Here is a 13833-nt window from a genome sequence, read left to right as displayed (position 1 = left end):
CCCTCATGTGCAGAGAGATTAATACCAAAGATTAGTGAATGTAAAAATTATTGTTAAAATTTATTATTACTTGAGTGCCTCGTATTTTAGATTAATTTCCTTATTTGAATTAGAAAGGAGGATATTTTGGAAATTGATAAACAAAAGTAATAAACGATCTAAAATTTGAAGCGATTATTCATATTTATTAAACTCTTCATTGATTAGTAAACTTGCTACTTTAATTTGTTTTTATGCTGTGCGTCTAAGTCGATGATTGTACGCTGACTAATTTTTCGTGCAGATGTTGCAATTTGGCTAGTAAGAATGAATAGAGAACTTGCTATGGAAAAGGATGAGAAGGAATTAACTTGTCTTCAACTACTTGCCAAAATGCCACAGGTTTTCCGAAGCCACACTCACATGGGACTTGTGAAGAGCATCATATATCACTGTACTTTCTCTATCCTCTAGCTATTTTTAGCCTTTATAATAGATAATAATACAGTTATACAAATTTATAACTTTCAACCAAAATTCCAATTGAATTCTAAGCTATTATATTAGTTTTTATTTATTTATCAGCAGTCATTAGTTTTTTCACGAGCTCAAGAGGGTTAGGATTATACCATCTAACAATAGGCATTATGATGGTTTTAGTTGAGCTCTCTTAAGCTCATATGATGGCGGGGCGTTACATGCAAAGCTTTTAACGCTTAAAATAGTGAAACCCACACTAATATAGGGAAATAATTCTACATCTATGGATTCAAGAATCGATTGATGTAAATTCCGCTAAAATAGAATATGGGGCTTTATTACATCGTTTGTTTGTAACCAATGTAGTATTTATTAGTTTCCAGTTTCCACAAACGTGTGATATTTACAATCAAATTCCAAATTGCACACAGATCTGTAAATGGAGTAGATATACTCGTCCCCTAAGCCAATCAACAAGTAGATCTAAAACAATTGACAAATACATACACAAGTCCTCACTGTGTACGAGTCCTCTTCTTTTGAGGAGTGGGAGCAGATTATATGATCTACTCGTCTCCCTAACCCAATCGATGAGTAGATCTCAAAACAGAAAAAAAAAAGTCATTGAAAAGATCTATGATTTCTTAGTGTGCAAATCTAGTCCATGGCATTCCTGTGCAAATCTGAAGTGTTTTTTTTTCAACGATTCCTCACACACTGTTAGGTGTATCGAGATAGAGGAGAGAGAGAGTGTGAAGAGAAAGCGATTCCTTCTTTGAGGGAAGGTGCCTCCTGAAAGCTAAGATAGAACTTGTATGTTTTGCATGCCTTTATTTAATAGGGTGCAGTCATATATATACTGCAGATGATACATGCATTTGGTTATAACTGTCATAACGGCCCTAACAGCTTCTAACTAGATTATACATGCGCTTATTAACGAATATTTGCATGTGTTGCATGCGCCCTAAACTCACGTAGTCACGTAAGTGCTTGGGTCTGGTGACTATCCTCGCGGGTCTAGCTGTGGAGGGTTCTGGTTCTTTCTGGTAGCTAACAATACTCCCTTCCCCAAATGCCACCTTGTCCTCAAGGTGGTAGATTTCGCGGATCTCGGCCCACGGTTCCCAGGAGGTGTCCTCGGGGGGTTGCCCTTCCCATTGCACCAGGACCATTGGGGTAGGTGGAGACGTAGATGCATCCATTCTAGAATCGAGAATGCAAAGGGGTTGTGGTACAGGTTTCTGTCCGATAACCAGTAGGGACCAGGGTGTTGTTGATGGCGGAGGTGGGCCGTGGTGGGCGCGTAGCAAGGAGCAGTGAAAGGCTGGGTGGATGCGCGAGTCCGCCGGAAGTTGGAGTTTATATGCTACTGCACCTACACGAGCGATAACTTGGAAGGGTCCGAAGAAGCGTTTAGAGAGCTTCGAATGGGTTGGTCCGGTGACTGAGCGTTGCCGGAATGGTTTGAGTTGGACATATGTAGAAGCAAATGACTTTGATGTTTTGATGATGATCATGATGATTTGATGCAAATGATGCAAATGCGCTTTTCAAGTTTAAATGCAAGACAATGATTCAAGAATACAAGACACAAACTTTAAGATGATCACTAGTACATTAGGAAGGAAATTCCTAATTGATATAGCAAAAGGTTTGGCCAAGTAATTTGAGTTAAAAAGTGTTTTTCAAGAGATTTACTCTCTGGTAATCGATTACCAGAGGATGTAATCGATTACTAGTGGCCAAAAATGGTTTACAACAGCTACTAAATATTTGAATTCAAATTTTAGGTTGTGTAATCGATTACACCATATTGGTAATCGATTACCAGAAGCTAATAAACGTTTTAATTCAAATATTAAAGCCTGTAATCGATTACACAATTATTGTAATCGATTACCAGAGGAGATTTTCAGAAAATAACTTTCAAGAGTCACATCTATTCAAATGGTTTATGAATGGCCATCAAAGGTCTATTTATATGTGACTTGGAAACATGAATTTAAAAGAGAGAGTTTTTGATTGCCCAAAAAGTTTTATCCTCTCAAAAGATTAAGAGAGTTTTTCTAAATTGAAATGTCTTATCCTCTCAAAGAATTCCTTGGTCAAACACTTGCATATTCAAATAAGGAATTCCTTGGTTTATGAATTGTACAATCTGTCTCATTCAAGAGAGATTTCTTCTTCTTTTCTTTTTACTTCTGAAAAAGGGTTAAGAGACTGAGGGTCTCTTGTTGTAAAGGATTCCTAAACACAAGGGAAGGGTTGTCCCTGTGTGATTCAGACTTTGTAAAAGGATTTTATAAAGAGAGTGGAAAATCTCAAGTGGGTTTCTTGAGGACTGGACGTAGGCACAGGAAGTGACCGAACCAGTATAAATCAAGTTTGCATTTCTCTCTTCCCTTAAACTTCTTTTATTTATTGCTATTTATCTTTTGTCTTTAAAGAAGTTTATTCTGAATTATCTTTTGAGTAATTCATGTTAAGGGTGCATTGTTAATCTAAAAAGAGAGAGCGAAATTTTAAATTGGGGAATAGTTCTTGTTATCTTAATTCAACCCCTCCTTCTTAAGATAACTGAGGCCATTTGTCTAACAAGTGGTATCACAGCAGGATTCTTGTATAAAGTTTAAAAACTTCAAGAATAGAAATGGCCTCATCCAACTTTCCATTTCTTGAGGGAAATTCTATTAATAGGCCTTTTATGTTCAATGGCGAGGGTTATTACTATTGGAAAACCCGAATGCAGATCCTTATTGAAGCCATAGATTTAAATATATGGGAAGCCATTGAAGTTGGTCCTTTTATTCCTACAAAGGTAGTGAGAAATGCAACTATAGAAAACCCAAGAGAAGAATGGAATGATGATGAAAGAAGAAAGGTTCAATACAATTCAAAGGCCAAAAATATAATCACTTCTGCATTAGGCATGGATGAATTTTTTAGAGTCTCAAATTGTAAAAATGCAAAAGAAATGTGGGATACATTGCAAGTAACCTATGAAGGCATAACTGATGTCAAGAGATCTAGAATAAGCATTCTCACACATGAATATGAACTGTTCAAAATGCTTCAATATGAGACCATAGAAGATATGCAGAAGAGATTTACTCGTATAGTTAATCATCTTGCATCATTGGGAAAAATATTTCCTAATGAAGATCTTATTAACAAAGTGTTGAGATGTTTAAGCAGGCAATGGCAACCAAAAGTAACAGCAATTGCAGAATCAAGAGATCTCACTAATATGTCTCTTGCCACTCTCTTTGGAAAACTTCAAGAACATGAAATGGAACTAATGAGACTCCATCAACATGAAGAGAATGATATAAAGAGAAAAGGAATAGCACTCAGAGCCTCATCATCTTTTATTCAAGAAGAAAGTGACAAAGAGGACTTGACTGAAACAGAAGAAGATGATGATGATTTCAGACTCTTTGTGAAAAGGTTCAATAAATTTCTGAGAAACAAAAGAAATAAAAGGGAATCAAACATCAATACAAAGAAGAAAGAAGAAGACTCCTCCTTAGCCCCAACATGGTATGATAGTAATCAACCTGGGCACGTGAGATTCGATTATCTTGTCTTTGAAAGAAAAATTGAAAAATCCGACAAGAGGAATCTCAAAGAAAAGAAAGCATAGATCACTTGGGAAGAAAATAAAAAAAATTCTTCAAGTGATTCAGAAAAATAAAATCATAAATCTGGGTATCATGATGAAAGACTGAGAAAATGGAGAAGAGCAAAGGCGATACATTGATAGCAATTTCTCCAAACACATGGCATGCATCAAAGTTTATTCATATTTCTCCCCAAGACAAATGGATATGTGATTTATGGAGACAACAAACAAAGGCCACTTGATCAACAAGCCCAACAAGTAATATCAAATGATACCAACAGGTCACTTGTCATTGGTTGATTACTTTGATGATTTTTGTCTATGATTGTTAACTTTTGATTGATTTTTTTATGCTTGTTTACTCCTTAAGTATTTGATTGTCATTAATGTTTTTGATTGATAGTTATGTTGATTATTGTTTTTGATTATGTTTTGATGATTGCTTTTGTTAGATTGTGTTTAATTGTAAGTATTTGATTATATTTGATTGGTGTGTGTTAATTGTTTGATTAATACTTGTTTGAATGAATTAAATACATATTAGTGATGGTGATTGATAAGTGTTAGATGTATTTAGCATAAATATAGGTTACTTTAGAGGAACTAGCCTAGTTTATGCTCTGGTAATCGATTACCATTCACTGTAATCGATTACACAAGAACAAGCAGCCTATAATCGATTACAACATCCTGTAATCGATTACCAGAAGGCTCATTACTCTTGTAATCGATTACCAAGCCTTGTAATCGATTACAATTCGTCCTCATCTATAAATATTCACGAAATCAGAACTGCTGCGCAGCCACAGCCTCCCTCACGCCTCCTCCATACCTAAAACTTCAAATCTTTGTATCTCACTCAATTCTTCACCAAATCACGTCCCTTAAAGCCCAAATCTTCCTCTTTTTCACTCCTCTTTCGCATCCACCGATTAAAATCCACTAAAACTTCATCAAATGGCAGAGCCATTGAAGAAGCGAAAGGGATCATCCTCCACCGCCGCTGCTGCTGCCCATCGCCGCCACGGACCATCTGAAGCATCCATAGCACCTATTCATCCATTTTTATCATCTCCAAGATCATCCACATTGTTTTCATCCGATGATCAGCGTCTATGGTACCTTTCTCAGTTTTCTTCTAGAATAATCTTAGACCCTAGGTACCTAGACGTAGAATTCTTTAATGATGAAACGTTTGATTGCTATCAAGTGTTTCAAAATTCTGGTCTTGTTGATTTCATGTCATTAAAATTGCCATATTATCCTGAACTTGTAAAGGTCTTCTACTGCAATTTAAAAATTCAGGATGACATTATTATTTCTGAGGTGCATGGTATTTCTATGGTCATTGATCTGTCACTGTTCTTTTCTTTGACTCATTTACCCAGTCAAGGTGCACCTTTTGAGGGCACCATTGTTGATGACTGGAAATTTGATTATTCGAGTCATGATGCTCGTCGCATGGTCTGCAATGATCAAGCTGAAATGACCGGTAGATTGTTGGTCGGGTTATTAACATTTGATAATCGCATCATGCACTATATAATTGTTAGGATTTTGCTTCCTCGATCTTCAAATTTAGCACAAGCCTCTGAGGAGGATTTGATTCTTATGTGGGCTTTTCTTACCGGTCGTCAGATCGACTAGGCCCATTTGGTTCGGTACCGAATGCATAAGGCATTACGGGCCAATGCACCTCTACCTTATCCACATTTGATAACTTTATTTCTGCGTCATTTTCAAATTCCGCTTGATGATGAGCCATTTGTTCAAGTCAAGCGTTCCTTTGCTATTGGTGCTGGTGCTGTGACTTCCTTTGGTTACCGTAAGGATCGGAATGGTCAATGGCTGAAGAAAGACGCACTCCCTCCTCAAGATGAGCATACTCCTTCACCTCCTCCTCAGCGTGAAGATTCAGCACTCCTGAATGAAGTCCTTACCGAATTACGAGGTCTTCGTTCTTATGTTGGTGAACCCGACGTGAAATGAACACGCAACCTTCTGATACACGCTTTGCCGGCATGGATATTCGCCTCACACAAGTTGAAGAAGATGTCTCCTTCATCCGTACTTGCTTTGATCCACCACCACCGCCTCCATCATCCTCTTAGCTTAATTGTTATTATTATGACTAAGTCTTATTAGTAATTAAGTATTATTAGTACTTTGCTTTATCGCCGTGTTTTTGGCTTTTTATTGCTCTAGTTATCGTACTCTTGCACAATTATTATATTTCTGGACTTTGCTTTGGTTGGTTATGACCATATATGGATTTATTTTGGTTTAATGTTTGGCTCTGTTTGGATTTTGATTGTGTTGCTTAGTTCTTTTTGATGTTGCCAAAGGGGGAGAGAACTTGAGAGAACTTAACTTGGGTTAGAAATCAATTAGAAATTTATCATTAAGTAAAGTTAGGCATACATGCCAAAAGATTGGGGGAGTAAGGGTTGTGTGAACGTGCTATCATCTTGTATATAGCTTGTCTTGATTTCAGGGATTGTCATCATCAAAAAGGGGGAGATTGTAGAAGATCTTTGGTGTTTTGATGATGATCAAAAGGCTTAGAAATCAAGTGATAAAAGTTAGAAATCAAGTGATCATCAATTCCAAAACATAGGGGGAGTAAACGCAAATTTTATATATATACACTGCTTGCTTGAATCTTGATTTCAGGACTTATATTGTCATCGTCAAAAAGGGGGAGATTGTAGAAGCAAATGACTTTGATGTTTTGATGATGATCATGATGATTTGATGCAAATGATGCAAATGCGCTTTTCAAGTTTAAATGCAAGACAATGATTCAAGAATACAAGACACAAACATTAAGATGATCACTAGTACATTAGGAAGGAAATTCCTAATTGATATAGCAAAAGGTTTGGCCAAGTAATTTGAGTTAAAAAGTGTTTTTCAAGAGATTTACTCTCTAGTAATCGATTACCAGTGGCCAAAATGGTTTACAACAGCTACTAAATATTTGAATTCAAATTTTAGGTTGTGTAATCGATTACACCATATTGGTAATCGATTACCAGCAGTTAATAAACGTTTTAATTCAAATATTAAAGCCTGTAATCGATTACACAATTATTGTAATCGATTACCAGAGGAGATTTTCAGAAAATAACTTTCAAGAGTCACATCTATTCAAATGGTTTATGAATGGCCATCAAAGGTCTATTTATATGTGACTTGGAAACATGAATTTAAAAGAGAGAGTTTTTTATTGCCCAAAAAGTTTTATCTTCTCAAAAGATTAAGAGAGTTTTTCTAAATTGAAATGTCTTATCCTCTCAAAGAATTCCTTGGTCAAACACTTGCATATTCAAATAAGGAATTGTGATTGATCTTCATTGTACAATCTGTCTCATTCAAGAGAGATTTCTTCTTCTTTTCTTTTTACTTCTGAAAAAGGGTTAAGAGACTGAGGGTCTCTTGTTGTAAAGGATTCCTGAACACAAGGAAAGGGTTGTCCCTGTGTGATTCAGACTTTGTAAAAGGATTTTACAAAGAGAGTGGAAAATCTCAAGTGGGTTGCTTGAGGACTGGACGTAGGCACAGGAAGTGACCGAACCAGTATAAATCAAGTTTGCATTTCTCTCTTCCCTTAAACTTCTTTTATTTATTGCTATTTATCTTTTGTCTTTAAAAAATTTTATTTTGAATTATCTTTTGAGTAATTCATGTTAAGGGTGCATTGTTAATCTAAAAAGAGAGAGCGAAATTTTAAATTGGGGAATAGTTCTTGTTATCTTAATTCAACCCCCCCTTCTTAAGATAACTGAGGTAGTGGGGCACTGCTGGGGGTGTGAGACCTGAGCTAGAGTTGAAGGATGTGTTATAGGACCACTCTGCTAGTGTCAAGTATCGAAACCATCTAGATGGTTGGGAGTGGACGAAGGCGCGGAGGTACTACTCCAGGACACGATTCATGACCTCAGTCTGGCCGTCGAACTGCGGGTGGTACGCCATGCTCATGCGGAGGCGGGCGCCGCTAAGTCTGAATAACTCTTGCTAGAAGGAGCTGATGAACACCGGGTCCCGATCGGATACGATGCTCTGGGGAAAGCCATGGTGTTTGCAGGCGATATCCAAGAATAGAGTGGCGACCTTGAAGGCTGAATAACGCGTGGGTAATGCACCCAGATGGACTCCTTTTGAATAACGATCTACGATGACAAGTATGACTGTAAAGCCATGTGAGGATGGTAAGTGAGTGATGAAGTCCATCGACACATCCTCCCATACGCCACTGGGTGTCGATAGGGGCTGAAGGAGCCCTGCCGGACGTTTAGTGCTGGCTTTGGTTTGCTGGCAAACCTCACATTCTCGTACGAAACGGCGAACATCGTGGCATAAACCGGACCAAAAGAACCCTGACTCAAGGCGATGTGTTGTTTTGGCAACACCAGGTGCCCTCTTAACGGTGTAGCATGATGCTCGAGTAAGAGGGAGAGGATAGCAGGGTTATCCTTGTTTAATCAGAGGCGGCCATGGTAGAGAAGCAGACCTTTGTGAACGCGATAATCAGGGAAGGCGGAAGGGTTAGCGAGGATCTGTGAGGAGAGTTGTTGGAACTCAGGGCTGTCTTGCAACGTTCATCGTATATCTTCTAGAAAGTCAAGGTGTGGTACCGAGAGAAGGAGTAGTTGGCCAGAGTTGGTGGGTTGGCGAGACAAGGCGTCTGCGACAGTGTTAGAAGCACCTGGTTTGTATTGAATCGTGTAGTCAAACCCAAGCAACTTTGAGAGGTAGTAATGTTGCTCAGGGGTTTGTATGACTTGCGTCATTAGTTCCCTGAGACTTTTATGGTCCGCCGTGATGGTGAACGGCCTTCCTAGCAGGTACTGTCGCCATTTTTGAACAGCTGTGATGATGGTGTGTAATTCGTGGATATAAGCAGAAGCGTGGAGAAGGCGAGGCCCAAACATCTTGCTGAAGAAGGCTAGTGGGTGCCCTTGCTGCATAAGCACGACCCCCATGGTGGTGCCTGACGTGTCGATTTCAACGATGAAGGGTTCTGCGAAATTTGGAAGTGCCAGGACTGGGGCACTTGTCATTGCCAACTTGAGTTGGTCGAATGCATCTTGCGACATGGAGGACCACTCAAAAGCATCCTTACATAGTAGAGTGGTGAGTGGGGCCGCGATGGATGCGTAGTTTCGTACGAACTTCCTGTAGAAGTCAGCTAGGCCAAGGAAGGTGCGGAGGTCCTTGGCCGAGGAAGGTGGAGGCCATTGTAGGATAGCTTGAACCTTGGATGGTTCAGGTGCAACCCCCTTGCCGGAAACCACATGTCCCAGGTATTCTAGTTGCCTCTGCGCGAATAAACACTTGGTCTGCTTCAAATAGAACTAGCTCTTTACCAAAGCTTGGAAGATTGTTCGCAGATGTGTGATGTGAGAGTCGAGGGAGTCGCTGTATACTAAGATATCGTCGAAGAAGACGGTGGCGAATTGACTCAGGAAGGGGCCAAGGAGGTTGTTCATGGCGGACTGGAAGGTTGATGGGGCGTTGCACAGCCCGAAGGGCATCACGAGGTACTCGTAGTGCCCGTGGTGTGTTTGGAACGCTGTCTTCTCGACATCGGCTTCGTGCATCGGAATCTGGTGAAAGCCTTGCCTGAGGTCCAGTTTGGAGAACCATGAGGCGTGGCCTAACTCATCCAGCAACTCATCTATTGTCAGGATAGGGAACCTGTCGCGGATGGTAACCGAATTTAATGCGCGATGGTCTGCACAGAGTCTCCATGTTCCATCTTTCTTCTTGACCAGAAGAACGGGAGACGAGTATGGGCTTGTACTTGGCCGTATCAGACCGGCGGAGAGGAGTTCCGATATTTGCTTCTCGATCTCGGCTTTTTGATAATGTGGGTAGCGGTAAGGTCTTACATTTACAGGTGAGGTGGTGGGGGGAAGGGTAATGCGGTGGGCGGTGTCACGGGGTGGTGGAAGGCCGTGAGGGGTTTGGAAGAGATGGTGGAATTGGTGGAGCAGGGCGGCAATGGATGAGATGGGGTGGGACGGAGGGGTTGGGTGTGTGTGGGTTATGTTAGGGGTTAGGATAGCCAGATGGAAGAGGGCTGAGGTTGACCCAGTCTGAACCAAGCGCTTGACCTGGGCCGCTGAGACAGGTTCGGGCCCAATTTCCACGTCTGCGTGTAACTCAATGTTACGGCCCAAATGACTAAACTTCATAATGAATGTGGTGTAGTTAGTAGTTATAGGCCCAAACTGCTTAAGCCACTCTATGCCGAGAACGGCGTCTGCGCCACTGATCAGTAACAGGTGGAAGGTGATCTCGAAGGGGTGGCCCTGGAGTGAGAGTTGAGTGTGTGGAAAAACCTAGCTGCAATCGAGGACAGAGCCATTTCCGACGAGCACACGAAAGGGATGTGTAGCTTGAGTTGGAAGGTGGAGAAATTGCGCGACACGGGGTTGCAGAAAATTATGCGTGCTCCCACTGTCAATAAGGATGGTAAGATGCGCCTGGTTAATGGTGTCGTAGAGGCGGGAGGTGTCCGAGGAGGAGAGGCCCGACAATGCGTGGAGACTGATGTGTGGACATTCGGTATCAATGGTGGCTTCAAGGTCGCCGGAGTTCGTTGCATCGCTGTCGGTGAGTGTGGCTGAGTCAAGTTTAGAGTCTAGGGCAGAGTTGTCCACGATGAACAACTGAATCTTCCCTTTACAATGATGCCCAGAGCTCCATTTCTCGTCGCAATTGTAGCAGAGACCTTTCTCGCGTCTAAAGGCCATTTCCTCCGGTGTCCTTTGAACAAATGGTTGCTTTGGTTTGGGGTTTGGGGCTGAGAATGAGCTGGAATGTTGTTGAGGGTTGGTAGTTCGAGATGTAGCTGATCTTCGGTCACGCAGTTTGTCTTCTTGAAGCTTTGCGAGTGCGGTTGCCTGTGGGAGGGAGATAGGCTGAAGAGCCAAGACTTCCCGGCGTATTTCTGGCGAAAGACCTGAGATAAAACAACTCAATAGAAAGGGAGGGGGAAGACCGATAATGCGGTTAGCTAACCTCTCGAACTCTGTGAGGTAGTCGTTAACGGAACCGCGCTGCGTGAGTTTGAATAGCGCTCCTTTCGTGTCCTCGTAGAAGGACGACGCAAACCCTTATTCCAAAGCCTGTAAGAACCCCATCCAAGATGTGATGAAGCCGTTACTAAACATCCATTGATACCAGCTTAGTGCAGCGTCGTCGAGGTAGAACGAGGCCACGGTGATTCTTTCTTCCTCAGGTGTGTTTTGGAAGTCGAATAATTGTTGTATCTTGAAGATCCATCCTAATGGATCCCTTCCGTCGAACCTCGAAATATCAAGCTTGACATGGTTGCGGTGGTTGAACGGAGCGCTAGAGGTGACTGGGTTGTGGTTGACGTCGCGGAGACGCAGGTGGTCAAGGATAGAGTCGACTTTTCCGGAGAGATCGGAGTATTTGTCGGAGAGTAAGGCTTGACTGTTGGTGAGTCGTGTGATTGCGTCCTCTAGTCTATCCGTTGTCGTCTTCCTGGTGGTGTGTTCAGCCATGGCAATGGCAGAGGGCAGGTCGGACCAGTGTTAGGTGTATCGAGATAGAGGAGAGAGAGAGTGTGAAGAGAAAGGGGTTCCTTCTTCGAGGGAAGGTGCCTCCTGAAAGCTAAGATAGAAGTTGTATGTTTTGCAAGCCTTTATTTAATAGGGTGCAGTCATATATAAACTACAGATGATACATGTATTTGGTTATAACTACCATAACGGCCCTAACAGCTTCTAACTAGATTATACATGTGCTTATTAACGAATATTCGCACGTGTTACATGCGCCCTTAACTCACGTAGTCACGTAAGTGCTTGGGTCTGGTGACTATCCTCGCGAGTCTAGCTGTGGAGGGTTTTGGTTCTTTCTGGTTGCTAACACACACTTTATGTTCCATTCTCTTATCATTGTGAAAATTGTAATGCATTGAAACCTGAAATCCATATAATTTTTCTGTAACCTTCTCGCACTTCATCAATAACATCTACCAAAACTCTCACAATGTTATCATTTAAATTTTAAAATTCAAAATCGTCGCTATATATAATAATATTTTAAAATTACAAACCAGACCCAAAGGTGGAGGTTGCAAAAGCCATGGCACTCCTTTTCTGCCACCTCCCTTCAAACTCTCGCCGCCACTCCTTTCCAGCCATCTCCCCAACCCCAAACCCATATCTACAATTACTTTGAGACCGCCTTTGGGAGATATGGACATAACAACATGTTCCTGATTTTTCCATTGAGAGACTGAGACGCAAAAGATCTCGAATTTGGAAAGACAGAAACAGACCTCAAATGTCAAATCTAAAAAAATGAAGCTAGAACAGTGCTTTCATCTTCGTTGCGCTTCCAAGGCGAAAGCAACCCTCAAAGGCTTCAGAAAGGACAGCGTCGAAGGTGCGCGCCTAACGTCCCCATCAAGATACACCAACAAAGAGGAGATGAGAAGTGTCTAATGCTTCCAATTTCTTTTTGTGTTTATGCATCGGGTGCATTTATTTTAGGTTTTTATTCTTGATTTCAGATCACCTTGTTGGTTGATGCTTTTTTTTTTTTTGTAATTTTGTCTCCTTCGCTGTATATGTTCAGTGCTTCCTGTGTTTGTGGATAATTTTGAAACAAAGGAGGAGATAGTTGCTTCCAAATTCTTCAAGGCCAACTCCTTTGGGCCACTTACATCACTATTTGGATGCAAAAGTAGGAGTTTTGAATCAAGATGGAGGAGATAAATTGTTTTTAGTAATTTTTAATTTTTAAAATGAAATAAAAATAGTGAAGATGTTCAGTCCTCACTATTTTAAATTAATTATTTCAAAATATAAATGTTAATAGAAATTAAAAAAAGATTAAAATGATATTTTAAAATATAAATAACCATAAGAAAATTTTTAAAATTTAATACATCAAAATGAAATAACATTAAAATATAATAGATTAAAAGTGACATTTAAACTTTCTTTATGTTCAAAAGTGTCTTTTCTTTATCTCTAGAGCCTAGCTTGTTTGTATTTTGAATTTTGGAAGTTGTTTACATCACTAAAAACTTTAGTTGATGTAGAAAATGATATTTAGATCAATTAAAATTTTAACCAATGTAAAATGTTTTAGAACTTATTTACAAAAATGATTTTTTAACATGGGTTTTTGAATAACCATTGTAAAAAAGAAAAAGATTTTTTTGTAGTAATGCCAAGTGAAAAAGTGGTAAAAATAATACAAAACCTTGGTCAGGGGTTTCCATTTAAATAGTTGTTAGTTGCTATTATTGTAGATCATGTAAGTCCCAATTATTTTGGAATGATATTTGTAATCTTCCTTTTACAATATTTTCATATGTGGTTATGTGATTTTGATGGAATTCTATTATCCTTTATGTTCATGGGTCTCACAAACTAGGCAAGATTTTTCTATTTCCTGAGTGTTTGCCACAACAAGGATAATCCATCTACATTTAAAAAAAAGGGAGTGAAATCATCTTAGTTATAAAGTTAGCTAATACCTAGCTTTAATAAGGTTCACAGTGCAAACAAAACTTTTCCAGTTCAATAGACCAAGAGATGATTCCCCTTTATTGGATTAGGTGGATGGAGAATTTGTTTGATAGGTTGATAAGTTATTATTATGTTGGGGTGACTTCAAAAAAATCATAATATCTTTTGTTATGATAACAATTTGTACTAAAATACACTTTAAAAGTCTATATAATAAGATTTTATAAA

The 13833-nt window shown here is 39.8% G+C and overlaps 1 protein-coding gene across 1 annotated transcript in view; it reads left to right on the top strand.

The window, feature by feature from the left end:
- Positions 1-13833, top strand: part of LOC100788731 (uncharacterized) — a 36869-nt gene that overhangs the window by 1624 nt on the left and 21412 nt on the right. The window contains exon 2 of the mRNA XM_003548564.5: positions 284-433. Coding sequence (XP_003548612.2) covers positions 284-433 — 150 coding nt within the window. The remainder of the gene's footprint in view (positions 1-283; positions 434-13833) is intronic.

This window comes from Glycine max, chromosome 16 (genome assembly GCF_000004515.6).
Source record: "Glycine max cultivar Williams 82 chromosome 16, Glycine_max_v4.0, whole genome shotgun sequence".
Classification (NCBI taxonomy): domain Eukaryota; kingdom Viridiplantae; phylum Streptophyta; class Magnoliopsida; order Fabales; family Fabaceae; genus Glycine; species Glycine max.
Note: the sequence above shows the minus strand (reverse complement) of the source record. Positions and strands in the feature narration are given on the sequence as shown.